Source organism: Globicephala melas, chromosome 13 (assembly GCF_963455315.2).
Source record: "Globicephala melas chromosome 13, mGloMel1.2, whole genome shotgun sequence".
In the NCBI taxonomy this organism is placed as follows: Eukaryota; Metazoa; Chordata; class Mammalia; order Artiodactyla; family Delphinidae; genus Globicephala; species Globicephala melas.
Genome location: NC_083326.1, coordinates 8,975,386 through 8,991,891, shown reverse-complemented (window position 1 = coordinate 8,991,891; position 16,506 = coordinate 8,975,386). Strand labels below are relative to the sequence as shown.

General features: G+C 39.1%; 1 protein-coding gene across 1 annotated transcript in view; it reads right to left on the bottom strand.

The window, feature by feature from the left end:
• DCC (DCC netrin 1 receptor) overlaps nt 1-16,506 on the bottom strand; it is a 1,168,069-nt gene that overhangs the window by 763,874 nt on the left and 387,689 nt on the right. Inside the window, exon 2 of the mRNA XM_060310806.1 lies at nt 5,034-5,354. Within this exon, the coding sequence (XP_060166789.1) occupies nt 5,034-5,354 (321 nt within the window). The remainder of the gene's footprint in view (nt 1-5,033; nt 5,355-16,506) is intronic.

Genomic DNA, 16,506 nt, shown 5'->3' with positions numbered 1-16,506 from the left:
TATAGATGGGGCCACTTAGATAAAGTGTATCTCTGGCAATAACTCTTTTTCTGGGAAAAATCCCCAATTTAAATTCTTCTAGGTTATTAAGGGACAGACAGTAGTTTCTCTTGAGCCCCTAGGATCTCCATTGCTTTTAGCGCAAAATAATCCACATTCCAAAGTAGCACATCTTGGGGAGGCCTCTTCTGAACCCCTATACCCATAAGAAGTTGATATTTTCAAGGCAATAAATGGATAAAAGAAATCTACTATAATTTTCCCCTTAGTTTCTATTTTGGAGAGTCTGAATGATTAAAAATAAATGACTAAGTGGGAAACTATTCGCAGTATCCTTAAACCTAGTCCTTAGACTGAGAAGCAAAATGATAAGGGAATAAGTGTGTGCCAGAGTTAGACAATCTGAGTTCTAGTCTCTGCCTGTAGAAAGCCACCTACCTCTTTTCAGTTTGTTCTCTGTCATTTTGGGTATCTATATCACTGGGCTTTTTTGAGCATTATGAGATAATGTGTATGGACATACTGTGCGAAGAGCAAAGGACTATAAAAAAAGCAAGTCAATGGTTTTAATATTCAAGACATAAATGCTTAAAATTAACAACAAAGAGAATCTACCTGGACACAAATGCTCTGTAATGTATCCTGCAGTCAGTGTTGCTTCACATGAGGGAGGAGAGGCTGGCCACCTTCCAGCCCCAAGAGTGTGAATACAAGCAGAGGAAGCACTTAGGTTGCAACTGGGCTTCTAAGAGCCCTGCAGGAGAAGTAGATGGGCAAGTAGTCATGTGGGTAGGTGGGTGTGTTGGATGGTGGATGTGTGGTGGTGGTGTAATCAGGGAAAATGAATAAGATGACTCTTTCATGATTATTTGGAGGAGCTCTGTAGTGATCTGGTTTTCTTACACATCAGCATTATTTAAACTCCCAATCTAGACCAAATAACTCCTGTAGACCCAGCCTAGGTGACTCTTTTTCAGTTGGAAGGGCATCAAGGAGGCTTGGTTGAGAAGATTGCCCAGCATCTTTTTTCCAAAATGACAGCAGTTATTGCTTGGTCTAGACCCAGTACAAATTATACTGGCTCCACTGACAAAATAGATCAACTTTTGAAAAATGAATTTTGTAGTTAAACTCATTTTGGCATTGCTGGCCAACAAACTGCAGAGAGATTCAACCACTTGAAAACTCAATTCAGTCTTGCCAGTTTGTAATTATGGATTGCAAAGGCAGATATCTGATCTAGGACGATAATATTTATGGCTCAGGATTTGCAGCCTATATTTACCTCCTTCCCCCCCAAATTTTTTGTACCACCACATGGGAATATTGAAAGTTGTCATTTCCTAGTAGTAATAATTGTAATAACACAATAACCATTATTAAGTCTATTTATACTACTGCTGCTATTGAATAAGAATCTACTCTGCACTATGGCTTTACATCCTAGATGTTATTTGAAAGCCAGCACAGCCTTAGGAGGTAGATTATTATTATGTCTGTTTTATGGAAGAGAATACAGGCTCAGATAGCTGGTGACATCTGGCAGAGGGAAGACGTGCTTGGCCAGATGCAAACTCATCTTGATGTTATAGGAAGAAATAAGGAACTGACACATGCCTTTTATTTTTTTCACGTAGCATGAATATTCCAGCACAGTCCATCTTCTAATAGTTAATGAATTTGTAGACTATTGAGATATAAATCAAATTATTCCAACTCTGCCCATCAAGAGTAGGGACACAGGGCTTCCCTGGTGGCACAGTGGTTGAGGGTCCGCCTGCCGATGCAGGGGACACGGGTTCGTGCCCCAGTCCGGGAAGATCCCACATGCCGCGGAGCGGCTGGGCCCGTGAGCCAAGGCCGCTGAGCCTGCGCGTCCGGAGCCTGTGCTCCGCAACGGGAGAGGCCACAACGATGAGAGGTCCGCGTACCGCAAAAAAAAAAAAAAAAAAAAAAAAAGGAGTAGGGACACACATAGGTAAATTTAACTAATCACATCAAGGTCAATAATGAAGAAGTGGATGAGGAAGAGAAGGAAGAAGAGAACATTGGCCAGAAACTCTCCATAGACGGCAGAAAGCCCCACATCTTCATTGGTAAAACAAGTATCTACTGAAAAACTACTAAACACGTCTGATGATTTTCTAGGTACTGAGTGGAGAGGGTGGTAGGAGAAGTTATATAAACAAAGTCTGGCTGTGCTCCTCTCTTCAAGCTGTTCTCCATCTAGAAATGCTAAATAGAGGTACACGATGCAGATAAATACTGTACCATTTTAGATTAGAGCTAATTGGATACAAATACAATGCCCAAGTTTCAGCCAGTACTGGCCAAGTTGCTTTCAAATAGAGATTTAACAACCCAGGTGTTCCTTATTGATAGAACTCACAATTCCCAGAAATACTGACAGTCGGTAGGCCGTAACACTGAGATTTTTAACAAGATGTTGAATGGGCTGGTAGCCCCTCATTTCCCTTTCCTACTCTCTCTCCCTCTCCAGCTAAGCATGTACTCAGGGCTTAAAGAGCACTTGAGAAGTTCTTAGAAAATAGAATGAATGGTGTATGGCAAGATCATTGCATGAAATAAGCTGACTGATTAAGGACCGATTTCATTTGCCACATTTCTTTTTATCAAGACACTTTGAGAAAGCAAAAATGGAAGAGAAGCATTCTATTAAATGGGCTCTACACAGCACCTGAGGGTAGAGAACAGATTTTTCTTTTTTTTTTCTCATCCAAAGAAAAGCTGCCTGTTACCTTCTAGGAGTGGCTGGTTTACTGACTGCTAACGTTTTAAAAATGAGATTAAATCAGGCCCGTGGTCTTTATTACAGGGAAGATATATGCCCCTTGTGCATTCCAGTGGTTTGGCAATCTTAACCTCAGCAGACATAACACTGACATATGCTGTGTTGCCAAACAGCAAGGTAAGTGTTTAAAAGGCTGTGAATAAGCCTCATTGCCTTGAAATGATACAATCTAATATTAAATTGTAACTCAGTGACTGAATCTGCCAGCCTATCCTTGTACAGAATACGAAAGTCAAAAGAAGAAGCCACTTTATTTTGATATCTCACAGGGAAGGGATTATTCTTCATCTCACCATTGAAACAGAGCATGTAAAAGTGAATCTAGATCACAGGAAACAGAAACCACAACTTACCAGGACATTTTCATTAACAGCACACATATGTGTGTGCCTTTTGGAACAGGCATCAAAGTACCAGCCTGATTCACTCAAATCAGCAGAGCTACGTTGTACTGTGGGCAAGTGACGGATGGGATGTGAGCGTCCAGAAATTCTCAAATGCGGGAAATCAGACTGTACCCTTTCTGCTTCATTTGGAGCATTCCAGGAAAGCAGTTTTTACCTTAACCCTCAACACTTGCTCCACTTTTCTTTTTTAATCAATCATCATTAACATAGAATTTCAGTTCTCTCCACACTTTACGCTCGTCAATCACATTTCAGACACCCATCACTCAGAGATCCCAGGTGGCTGATAGCCTTGGTTTTCCTGATCAGGTGCCACCTCATGTGTGTCCTGAGTGAAGGAGACGCTCTGCACCCATGCTTCAGTCTAGCGTTGCTAGAGAAGGTGGAAGGTTCCACTAGGTAGGTTGACCAACTATTCTGGTTTTACATGGGACTGAGGGGTTCTCAGGACCAGTACTTTCAAGTGCTAAAAGCAGGTCAGTCCAGGTTAAACCAAGATGGCTGACCACTGTATTGCCAGGACATCTTTGCTCTAGAATAGTCTTGTTTAACTGAAATATGAAAGAGAGTCCTTGGTGGGGAAAAGAAGCCATAAAAGAGTGGCAGGAAGTTGAATTTATGGACTGATCGCTTATCTATGAGATCTAATTTTTTATATCATAATCTGACAAAATCCCTTTTTTCAGATTTCAACTTTATCGCATCTTTACTAGAAGAGTACAAGGGGTGGGGTGGTCCTGCCTGATTGTCCTAGTAAATGTCATGGCTGAAAATGAGTCCTCATTCTCATCAGTCTTCCTGTATACAGACTACATGGACCCTGGGGAAGGAAACCCATATCAACTGACTACATTACGGCCTATTCATTCAAGTGAATAGAACTGAAGATTAAGTTTGAAAGGAGCCCTTCAAACCTGTTTACCTATCTGAAGGCCTAAATTTTTTTCAGGTTGGATCCATTTGCCTTGTTTTGTGACCAATATCAAAATTAAACAACAGAAAAAGATGAAAAAACAAAGTCAAAGCCCAACTTTTAGCTGAATCATTACAGAAATGAGGAAAATTTAATTCTTCTTCCTACAGGTCTACCTCTGAAAAGAAATAATCATGAGCTACCCTCTAACCAAAATAAGTGGGGCAAAAAAGAGCAATATCCATGGATTCCAGAACATTCAATACTGTTTCTTTCAGCGTCTGCACCACTTCAAAATATATATAAAAAGAAAAACTTTTCATCTTATTATTCGGTTATTGAGTCAATACATTACCAAGCATAAAGATATTTGGAAGCACTATTCAAATTTTTATTTTTCATTTAGAGATTTATATGTTATAGCCATTATAATTAAAATAAAATCCACTGCTCTAAAGGCAAAAAAAAAACAACCCAAACAAATAAACAAGCACACACACACACACACACACACACACACACTGCAAATTTTCATCATTAGTGAGGCTGTAAGACGGAATTAATTAGGAAATTATTTTTCTAATATTTTTCTATTAATGAAAACTCCTTCCTTACACATAAGTAGTGGGTCAACTTGAACCAAATTTTGTTTTGGAAAATCTCATCATGTTATGTTAATTGTTGAGATTCTTCTATTGTTTTCCAAGCTAATTTAGGCAAAAAGTCAATCAAGCCTGTGAGGAAATAAACATACATGTTTTTACATTTTTTCCTTTTTCTTAAAAAATATACGTTGTTTTTACAAATATTAGGGGTTTTTTTTAATCTCAAAAAGAAAAAAAAAAAAGGAGTAGAAGAAGAGATGGAGAAGGAAGAGGAGGAGAAGGAAAAATCCACTTACCTGCCACTGCAACTTTTGCTGTCCGACTAATAATTGACCCAGAATCTCCTAAAGATGCCTCACATTGGTAGAGTCCCTCATCTGGCTTATGGTGCCTGGAGTGAAGTATGTTTTGTATCAACAGAGAGCCATTTGGAAGTTGCTGCTTCCTTTCGTCCATCCCCAAGGCAAGGTGGATGCCATCTTTCTTCCACTTGATAACTGGAGCTCCTCTGTCAGACTCTGCAGAGCAGTTCAGGAGGACATTTCCTCCCCGCATCGTGACGGCATCAGAAGGTTCCGACAGGAAGCGCAGTGATGTGAAAGACTTAATCTGGAAACCTGGAACATGAAAGTACAGGGAAATATGTTCACTTATTCAAATAGATCTAAGGAGTCAATCCCCTGCCTTTTCTTCACAAAACTTTTCCAAAACACCTGGGGGCTTTGAATAATGTCCAAGGCGAAATGAAACTTAAAATCAAGGATGTTGTGTTAAAGAAGTGAAAAAGTGTCCAACTGAGGTAACCACAATTAATGAAACTATTGGTCCCAAAAGTAATAATATAAAAAATTAAGAATTTATAGAAATCTAGACATGGCCACCATCACGTATCAATCAACACTTGAAAATTTAGACAGAATAGACTAATATTTTCCAAAGTAGCCATGGTGGGACTTCCCTGGCGGCACAGTGGTTAAGAATCCACCCACCAATGCAGGGGACACGGATTCAAGCTCTGGTCCGGGAAGATCCCACATGCCGCGGAGCAACTAAACCTGTGCGCCACAACTACTGAGCCTGCGCTCTAGGGCCAATGAGACACAACTACTGAGCCCACATGCCACAACTGCTGAAGCCCGTGCGCCTAGAGCCTGTGCTCCGCAAGAAGAGAACCACCACAATGAGAAGGCTATGGACCGCAACAAAGAGTAGCTCCCAATTGCCGCAACTAGAGAAAGCCCGCACACAGCAACAAAGACCCAACGCAGCCAAAAATAAATAAATATATATTTTAAATAAATAAATAAAGTAGCCACGGTTAGTAGTGGGGTAGCTAAGATTTAGGGTGCTATTTCTATCTCTGCATTCTGAGTTTAGTATCCAATAAATTTAAAAAGAAATCCACTCAGAGACAGTATTTCATTAACAATAATAACAAAAAACCAGCTCCAAACTGGGTGGGACAAGTTATTTAGAACAAAGCTCAGGTGTGTTTTAAATAGGTAAGAGATGCCACTTGCAGAAGCAAGTCAATAAAGCTACCACCTAAAGTCACAAACCCGTGATGTGTCTCAATTTCCATCCAAATGTTGCTCACGAGCCAGGAAGTCTAGGTGAATATTATAGTTGGATTTTTTCTCATAAACATCTATGAACATAAGAAATCAACAGAAAGAATAGAAGGTTGTTTAAGAATCTGGAGGAGGTAAAACACGTACAGTTAGTTTAAGTACATTCTTTTCAGGGCTGGCATCACAGCATTTGGCAGAATATTTGGTTGTTGAATCAAAGACTTTGATGAGGTCTCAGGAGGTCATGGGGCTCACCCTTTGCTCAGACAGGTGTATACCTAAATCACTCAAGTTCAATTACTTTAAATTTCATTTTCAATGATTTCTGGGCCTAGGGATTCTACAATATCCCTTGCTTTCAATATTGAATCATTCTTAGAGTCCTAACTGAATTTTCTTGCTTCCATTTAATCCCATTTTTCTCCTGAATCACCCTGTGTAACAGTGCGGAGGAGAGGAACACATTTAATTTCTTTAAAAATACTCCCTCCCCTAAGTTATGTTTGGCTTCAATCTTCCAGGATAACAATCTCAACTTCATTAGCTTCCTTAATTTTTCTGTGATGGGAACAATTTTTGTTATACTTGGTGAAAATGTTCCAGTTTTCTATTATTTAAAAGGCAGGCATCTAAATTGCTTATAATCAGTACTCTTATAATAAAGGATTGACCCATACTAGCACCAATGGACAGACTCATTTCTAGCTTTGTATACTCCACTTTCAAGATAAAGCAGAACAGCTTCTCACCGTTTCTCCATGGTGTTATCTGCCATGTTCCCACAAACCCAATTTTTCTAAACCTTATATTCAAAATAAGTCTGTTACTTTATTGTTTTTGTTGACATTTGCCCATCATTCATTGTCATACACTCATTTCATCCAACTAGGTCATTTACCCAAAGAAAGCAGCTGGAAGTTTGCTCAAATTATTATAAATTGTAAAATAACAGTGAGCATCGTGTCTACCGTAAATTATAATGGTAAAAATCCCAAAAGATACAGCCTCACCCTCTCATTGTCCAATAAGGCCCTCCTCCCGTCAGACTGTTTTGGTGTAGCCAGCCTAATTTTTACTGCCCACCCCTCTAGTGGAAAGTACATCACATCAGAAGTCTGGATAATTAGCCCTTGGTCCTGGCTTTACTATTTAAAGATCTGGGACTCAAACAAGCCTTTTAAATCTTCAGAAGCTCAGCTCCTTCTGTGAAATGAGGGTGTTGAACTTCATGATCTCTAAATTCAATATCCAGTTTGGGAACTTTCAGAATTAGGATGGGTTGAAGACATCCATCAAATGAACGCTGCTCTAAGCTTACTGAGCTGCTAACAGTGAACAGCTAGCTAGAGATACACCAAGGATGAGAAAGTAGAAAGAAGTTCTAATGTCCTTAAATGTCAAGATATTTCACTAGAGTAATACCTGCAATTGCCATACAAGTAGCATTAATAAGGCAGAAAAGAATTCAAGACCAGGCAACTATATTAAAAAGCACTGATTGCTTTTTTGTTCTTCCTGGGGCCTATATTTTAAACAACCACCTCATGTTGAACACCTTATTTATGTCACAGAACACACAGTATATTTCACACAGCTGTTTATGACACCATGTTAATGAGCATATGTGCCCATTATCACAAATAAATAATCCACTTAATCTGAAAGAAGAAGGTTATGACAGTTTTCAGCACTGTGAATACATAATTTGGGAAAGTTAAATAAAGATTAACATTTCTTCAGTACAACTACCCTTGCAGTTTGCTGGCAATGTGAGCTTTTGTGCTCCTTTTCACAATTATATTTTGAACGTGTGACTCTGGAATAAAGGTGTCTCGCTGCTTGAAGTAACTTGCATTAGTTATTTCATTTTTAGAAAAGATGGGCATGGACCCAAGCAAATATAATCTGTTGAGAAATAAGAGGTATGTCTCCAATGGTCCTGGTTTCAAAGTTTTAGCTCATGGTAGGGGCAAGCTGCCTCCACCCCCTTGGAGAGTATACACAGGCCTAAGAAATGTCTCACTGATAATTACACTGACTTCAATCTAGGCTATCCTCCTCCCTCTTCTCTTAGAGTACTAGTTCCCCTTGGAGGGATGGGCCTACCAGTGTATCATATCTTATAAAATAATTATATCAAATTGTTTCATCTAAAATTCAATGTGAAATCAACTACACTGATTTAATGTAGGAGCAGAGAAAGAAAGATGATAAAACTAAAGAAAGCAAAGAAGTACAAATAACATTTGGAACTTGTGGCTCAAAAAATAGTGGCTGGAATTTGGGCAGAGCTCCATGAGGATACAGGTCGCCTAGGAAATGGGTGAAAGATTTAATCAGAAAGCAATAGAAGAATGCTTTGGAAGAGTCAAAATGAAACTACCTACTTTACAATTTTACAGAGGATTTTACATTAGAATAACAATGGTGAGAATTTCATCCAGAAGAAAGCCAACAGGAGAAGTTTTCCCTTTGTTTTGGTTTGGTTTTATTTTTAAGATGCCCATGGTCATTCTGTTGAACCCTCAAACAGTAACATTTCTCAGTCTTGCTTCATAGAAGCAATCCTTTTGGCCTGCTATAAAATTACATAAGGTAATTATATTTAGAGAAATGTACTTGAGAATACCAAAATCCCATCCAGTAAGAAATTTGTATGAGTGAGTCTGACACCAGAGTTCATGATAAGAATAAGTGAGTCTCAGCCCTCTCTCTCTCCAAATTTTGTCTTGGGAAGATTCCTAAATCTTCTTCGTCTAGGATTTAGGCAAAGAGCCATATATGCATTTAACTAACTGGTATTGTTTCTTATCTGTGTTGGTCCAAGAAAAATAGAGTATCATATTTTCCTTAGACATTATTCTTTTTCTTCTTCTTCTTCTGAAAGATGGTAGTTCATAAGTAGATACGAACACAGCAAAACCTTTAATGTTTTCCTAATGAAAATATAGAGGAAGGCCTACTCTTAAGAGGTGACCCAAAGGAGAAATATTAACATCTATTTGCTTTAGTTTTGTCAAACATAAATAAGCATAGGAGAAACACTCCTAGGGATATTCCAGATTTATATTAATTGAGCACCTAGAGATAGAGAAGATCCTCAGTGTGTTTTAGAAACTCACCAAAATGATCAAGCAAATAGTAAAAATGTTTCTATAAGATTAAGTCCCTTTGTGCTTGCTCTCCTTATCATATTCTTGTTAATTTCAAAGACCAGTCACAGAGGCAGACTTAGAATGGATTTTTAAGGTATGACATTTCATCTACAATATTAAACATTGCTAAGTGTGAAAAATAATTCCCTATGAAGTCAGAAACTCCTTTCCAAGTCCAATGTTTTAGAGCTTCTGCTTAAAGCAATAAAAGCTAAAAAGGAAATTTATGAAAAGTAGCATGAATGTAAAAAGAAGCTCCTAAAAGATTTTAAGATTAGAAAATGTCATACAAATCCCCATAGAACTTACTCTGCATAATTTTGTCTCTTTCAAATGATGAAAACTTTTACTTTGGGACGCCTGGAGAGTCTGTGGATCCCCAAATTCATGGAATCAACCCAGAAAGTTCTGCCATTATTATCTTTTCTTAGAAATATATTCTACTGCATCTGTTTCTCTTGTGTTAAGATAAAGAAAGAGACCTCCATTGAAAGAAATTAAAACTATTCTATGGGTGATGGAATATAATCCATTTTCAATTAATCAAACATCACTTACATGTGCAGCTGCCACTCTGGAATCAGCCCTAGCAAAAGCTTATAATGTCTGTGAGGCTATGTGATGGGGGAGGGGATTTAAAAAACAAAACAGAAACCCATGAATTAACAGGTCCCCTAATTAATGTGAACATTACTTGGTTTAGGATATCAGATTATAAATCTGACACAGTGGTTCTTAAACTAAGGTCCCCAGACCTGGAAAAGCAACACCACCTGGGAACCTGTTACAAATGCACGATCTCAGTCTACACCCCAGACACGTGCAATTGGTCAGCAACAATGGGGCAGAGTCCCACAATGTGTGCTTTAATTAGCCTTCCAGGAAATTCTCACATTCACTAAAGCTTGAGAACTGCTTCTCCAAAACTTCCAGCTGGGGAAGTTTGGGGATCCCTACAGCTTGGGGATCCTTGTGTTTTTTGAACTATCTTGTTATAATGTTCCATATTTGGTGCATTTGTGCAATATGGTCAATTCTAAGTAGAAAGATGAAGTTACCAGGATGATCCAGGAATGCGAATAACTGAATACCATTTCAACACTCTTTTTTTTTTTTTTGCGGTACTCGGGCCTCTCACCGCTGCAGGCTCCAGACGCACAGGCTCTGCAGCCATGGCTCACGGGCCCAGCCGCTCAGCGGCTTGTGGGATCTTCCCAGACTGGGGCACGAACCCATGTCCCCTGCATCGGCAGGCGGACTCTCAACCACTGCACCACCAGGGAAGCCCAACACATATTTTATTAATATTTGTTGTATAGTTCTCTTTGAGAGGCTGAAAAAAAAGTAGGGAAAAGGCTAAGAAAGAGGGCTATTGGTGACGACACCTCACCTTTCTTTTGTTACCAGCACTCTGGACACCAAATGGCCATACTGGATTAAGGAAAAAAAAAAAAATTCTATAGTCAATTGAACATTTAGAATGTTCTTTGGAACATTCTTGGTTGTTCACACAAGGAGCTGTCAAAAGATTTCTTTTAATCAGCTGCGATAGCTATAATCCTCTTGCAAAAGAAGTTTTGGAAAATATATTATTCTTTATCAGATTACATTTCTTTCATTACCTTTTAGCTCCACAGTATAATTACAGCATTTAAAAATACTGGAACTCTAAACACTTGCCTGGGTGACCTGCCCCTCAGACCAGTTAAGTCTCCAGATGGGCAAAACTATATTAGCACTCATTCTGCTAGAACCTTGGAGGTATACTTTATATGCTTCATATTAATGCAAAACATTAACTTCAGCCAGCCCAGAGTGAGAAAGTGTATCTAACCAAAGCCAGAACCAATGACCACAGCGGTTTCTGTGAAGTATCAGTGCTTTTTTTCGACTACAATAAGAGACATGGTAAAAATACTTGTCAGAAGATGTGGTCATATCTTTAAAGGATTGTGTGCATTCCAGCCCTTCAGAGAGACTATGTTCAAGCCATTCGACTTCAAGTTTTTATTACAACAAACGGAAATCAGAAATGAATGAGGTTTTATGGCATTTATTACTGAATTTCAATAAGGCAAAGACTTAACAGGAAGAAACACGAGTGCATTTTACTATGGGAATTTATTAAGTATCATTAAAATGTAGGGAAACAGGGCTTCCCTGGTGGCGCAGTGGTTGAGAGTCTGCCTGCCGATGCAGGGCACATGGGTTCGTGCCCCGGTCTGGGAAGATCCCACACGCCGCGGAGCAGCTGGACCCGTGAGCCATGGCCGCTGAGCCTGCGCGTCCGGAGCCTGTGCTCCGCAATGGGAGAGGCCACAACAGTGAGAGGCCCGCGTACCAAAAAATGTAGGGAAGCAATGGATGAAATGAAAAATTTTAAAGGATAGTTCCAGTTTCTCCCCCATTAGCATCTCTAGATTTAGCCAATAAAAATTAAAGATATCAGTTACACTTGAATTTCAGATAAACAACAAATAACATTTTAGTATATACGTGCTTAAGATAATAAATGCTGATATTAAATAAATATTGCATAGGACATAATTATGCTGACATTTTTTGTTATTTATTCAAATTTCAAACTTAACTGGCCATACTGTATTTTATCTGGCAATTTTATCCCCCATGAAATTATTTCCCTGAGGCCATCGCAAAAGTAAGCAAATAGTATATGAATTCATACTACCCTTCTCAGTTCTGACGTATCTACCAAGAGTGAACTCTTGGAAAATTACCATGACTGAATCAGGAAAAGTGATTTTAGTGTCAGGACACTTGCTGACCTAGTCCAGTACCATCAAATATACAGGTAGAAAGGTTGCTGAATCTGTTTTGTTCTTAACACAGCAATCCTTCTTTTTCTCTTCCCTTTACAAGACAGGGAGCAAAATTCAGAAATATAAATATAGGATGTGAAGTTCAAGAAGCCATGGTCCCACACAGAGCCTCCCCATCACACATTCTGAGCACGTGGCATCTTCCACAAAGCAGTGGAGGCTTTGCAGAGAGATCTGAGGTTTTTATAGGGCAAGAAGTGTGTGCCCCAGGCAACTGTCTGAGTGTCCGCTGGCTAAATCCAATGGTAAAGAAAAATGATAAGGGCCAAGGTAGAGTGGGGGAGTAGCTTTCTCATCTCTTTGCTGCTTCAAGAGCTGAATCTCTAAACCACAGCTTGATTTTGCTGTGTGATACTGGGCAAATTGTAATGGGATTATTTTTCAGCTCAACAGGTAACACAGTCTGACTTCTAGGTTATCATTCCCTAGGCCTCATGCAAAATTAACACTTAAAAGAGAAACTTCGATGCGCTGCTTAATCTGCCCTGGGTTTGAACCTTTATCCCCTGCCTCATTTTGGTAAAATGTAAGCTGGCTTTCTCCTCCCTTGTGTTTTTCATCAGTAGGGGGATGGACTGCTTTTTATGAATGCACAGCTGTCAACTGGAACACTGAGAAAGGTTTTTCAGAGTATTTAGAAAAAGTACCAGGTAATGGGTATCTAGTGCATAGGAATCTCTCCATCCAGATGGCAGTGAAAAGTGGACAAGCATTGGAATGCCAGGTATTGTTAAGAGACCAACCAACTTTCAGAACCTTATTATTAATCAAGTTGCCCATATTTACTATACACAGATAAGAACATATAAACATAAAACCAAATGTCATAATACTTGCTCATAATCCTGCTTCACCTGGTGACAGCCACTGTTGAAATTTATATGCATTTCCTTGTAAGAAATGATTCACTTTTTGATTCATAGTAATTTGCTATTTTTTCCACGTATTTGTAATAATATGAGAGAGAGAGAGAGAGAGAGAGAGGTTATATCCTGATCTCTCTTCCTCTTCTTGCAAGGACTCTAATCCCGTCATGAGGCCCCCAACTAAACCCAAAGGTTCCATCTCTAAATATACACCAGGAGTTAGGGCTTCAACATAAGAATTTGCCAGGGCGGGGGCGGTGGGAGGGGCACAAATATCCAATCCATAACAGGCGAAGAATAGGTATCTAGGGGAAGAAATCTGTGGGGACACAAGACCAAGAGGTCACAGGGATACGTGTAAGACCTGGTAGACAAGCAAAAGAACTTTGCTTTAACACTGACAAAGGTGGAAACCAAGTGGAGAGTTTTCAAGACAGTGCAAAGGTCCAACTTACGTTATAAAAACAGTAGTTTTGAATAGGGAAAGACACTCCCATCCCCCAGCCAGGACACTGGAGACACTTTTGGTTGTAACAATTGGGAAGGGTGCTACTTGCATGTAGTGGGAAGCGACCAGGGCTGCTGCTACCCATCCTACAATGCACAGAACAACCCTTCAGAGGACAGAATTATCCAGTCCAAAATGTCAATTGTGCTGAGGTTGAGAAATCTTCTTTTAAAAGAATCATCCCGGTTGCTGTTTTGAGAATAGGGGTCATTGGAAGAAGAAGGGAAACCAGTTGGGAGGCTAGTGCCATAGTCCAGGTGAGACATGATGTGACTTGATAAGAAATGGTCAGATTCAGGATCCATTTTTAAAGGTAGAGTCAGTGGGGCTGCTGAGGGATTAGATATGGATTGTTGAGAAAAGAAAAGAGTCCAGGATGAGTCCAAGTAGATCAATAGAGCAATTTACATAATTTATATGCAGAAAAGGCACACTTGCAAAACAAAGCTCTCAGCACAAGGGGTCAGGAGACCTGAGTACTTCCCCTAACTCTGTCACTCACTAGCTCCTCTGAGTATGGGCTACACCCCTGGGAGCCGATGTCCTCAACAATGAAACAAGGAGTCGGACTGCATGACTTCTAGGTGTCTTCAGCTCTCTTGTTATAAAAGTCTATGAGTTCACACATATTAACTTTGCTACTTACAAAAATTACCCTCAAATTTAGGAGAAAATTTGTTATATGAAGAGATCTGCTATAATCATGCTGTGATCAGTTTATCACAGACTTATATGAGAGCACAAAGAGGTGCAGGTACTGAAGGTGCCAAGAGACCAACAACCCACCTTCGTTATCCATGAAATAGAGAGAAAGTCTAATCTTTTCTCTTGAAAATAAAAGACTGCAGAGGTCACTCTGCCAACAAAGCACAGGCTGTTTTATTATGATTCATGAGAAATGAAGCATTCATCTTGTGGAAACTGCTGAATATGTGAAGGATTAATTCCATAAAGGTCTGACAGGTCCTGGGAAAGCCTTGAAAATTCAGCAAACCTCATGGTTGATATTGTGGTATAAAGTCTGATGGGGGTACCCATACTGGTAAAACATTTGTGTTATAATGATCCCAATTTTCTCGACACAGAGGCCCAACAGTGTTTTTTATTAAAATGTAGTCATTCTGTTTTTTTCTTTTTTGAATTTTTGAATTTTATTTTATTTATTTTTTTATACAGCAGGTTCTTATTAGTTCTCTTTGTCAGGATATTTACTGTATCTTGTCACAGCAGAAAGGTGAGCTTTTCCTGCTTAGTCCATGAAGGACATCAAGAAGGAAAACCCACAATGATAAGAGAAACATCAACATTGGAACTGAGAGCCAGTGAGCTTTAAGCCACTCAGGAGGTCAGCCTTTATTAAAGGACCCATGTAAACAACTTGTTTTATTCAATGATGATTTAGATTCTACAGGAGATGACTTAGAGAGCAAGGACGAAGTCTCTTTAAAGGATCAAAACCATAATGGGAAATCTGAAAATGAAGACACACATGTGTATTTCTCATCTAAAAAGAGTTAATTGCGTGCATGAGTTAGCTTTAGCAGTTTCTAGAAATGTTCGCATTACAGTCGTTCCTAGAATCCAGTGGTTATTACCTTGGACCCAGCATACTAGCAGGAGGGAACCAGAGTTGAAGGCACCCTGTGCCCAAACAGTGGCCAAGGAATGAGTGACCCGACCATATATATATTTTTTAAAATGCATTATTCAAATGTATAAGATCGAGTCAATATCTGAATGTCTGGAATGCCACTATTGGATGCAATCTGGAAAGTTCTCTAGACTGAATTATTCATAAATCCTTTGCTGGTCAAGTCCTACTACAGACACCAAACAAAACAGAGGGCAAAGATTTCTCTAGGAGCTGTAATCACTATAGTAAAAGGCACTCTCAGTTCACTTGATTTCCAATATGGCAGGACATCCAATAATATCTTAGAACTAGTTATAAATCTTAAGCCAATTAAATAATAAACATGAATCCTCATCAGGCTCTCATTTTACAAAATGGAAAAGTTAGACCACAGGCCTGTACAGAGATAGAAAGTCTCCCTGCATAGCAGTGACAGTCCCAGCTCTTAGAAGTGATAGGTCTTTATTCAACGTCTCCTGTGGCTCTATTCTTTCTATCACATATTTATGAGAATTTCTTCCTTATTATACCACAGACTCCTGGGGAGCAGAAATGAATCACGTTTGTCTCTCTGTATCACACAGCCCTTAACTATCTCAGATGCATTTAATAAATATGTATTGAATAAAGTTACACTGACAAAAACATGAATAATTTAGGAGAATTGCCTATATCAGTGAAAGAAAATCATAACAGAGGTTAAAAAAATGGATCTCATTCTCTTAGATTGGTTGTGAATGATAAAGATTACTCAATATTACTGTCAATAAAAACAAAAATTATCAATATTCATACTGATAATATTTCCTGGAGCAGTCTGAAGAAGGGTTGGCCAACTTTCTTTTCTATTAAGGGCCAGATAGTAAATATTTTTCAGCTTTGTGGGCCAAGAGGCAACACTGAGGATATTATATAGTTATTTCTAGGATGATTTAAAAGTTAACCATTTAAAAAATGTACAAACCATTATTTTAAAAAGAGGGTAAGGGCCAAATCTGGCCATCCCTCCACGCTGTAGTCTTGACCCCTGTTCTAAGAAGATGATTCTGCTAATCATCTGCTAATTCACAGTGAAGGGGATTCAAGCTTGGAGCTGCCACCTTGTGCTAAACTCACCACCCTCAAAGCTGCATTCCTCTCGGTAATGGATTTACCAGTTACCAAAACTTTAATAAGAATATTTGGTCTATAGGCAC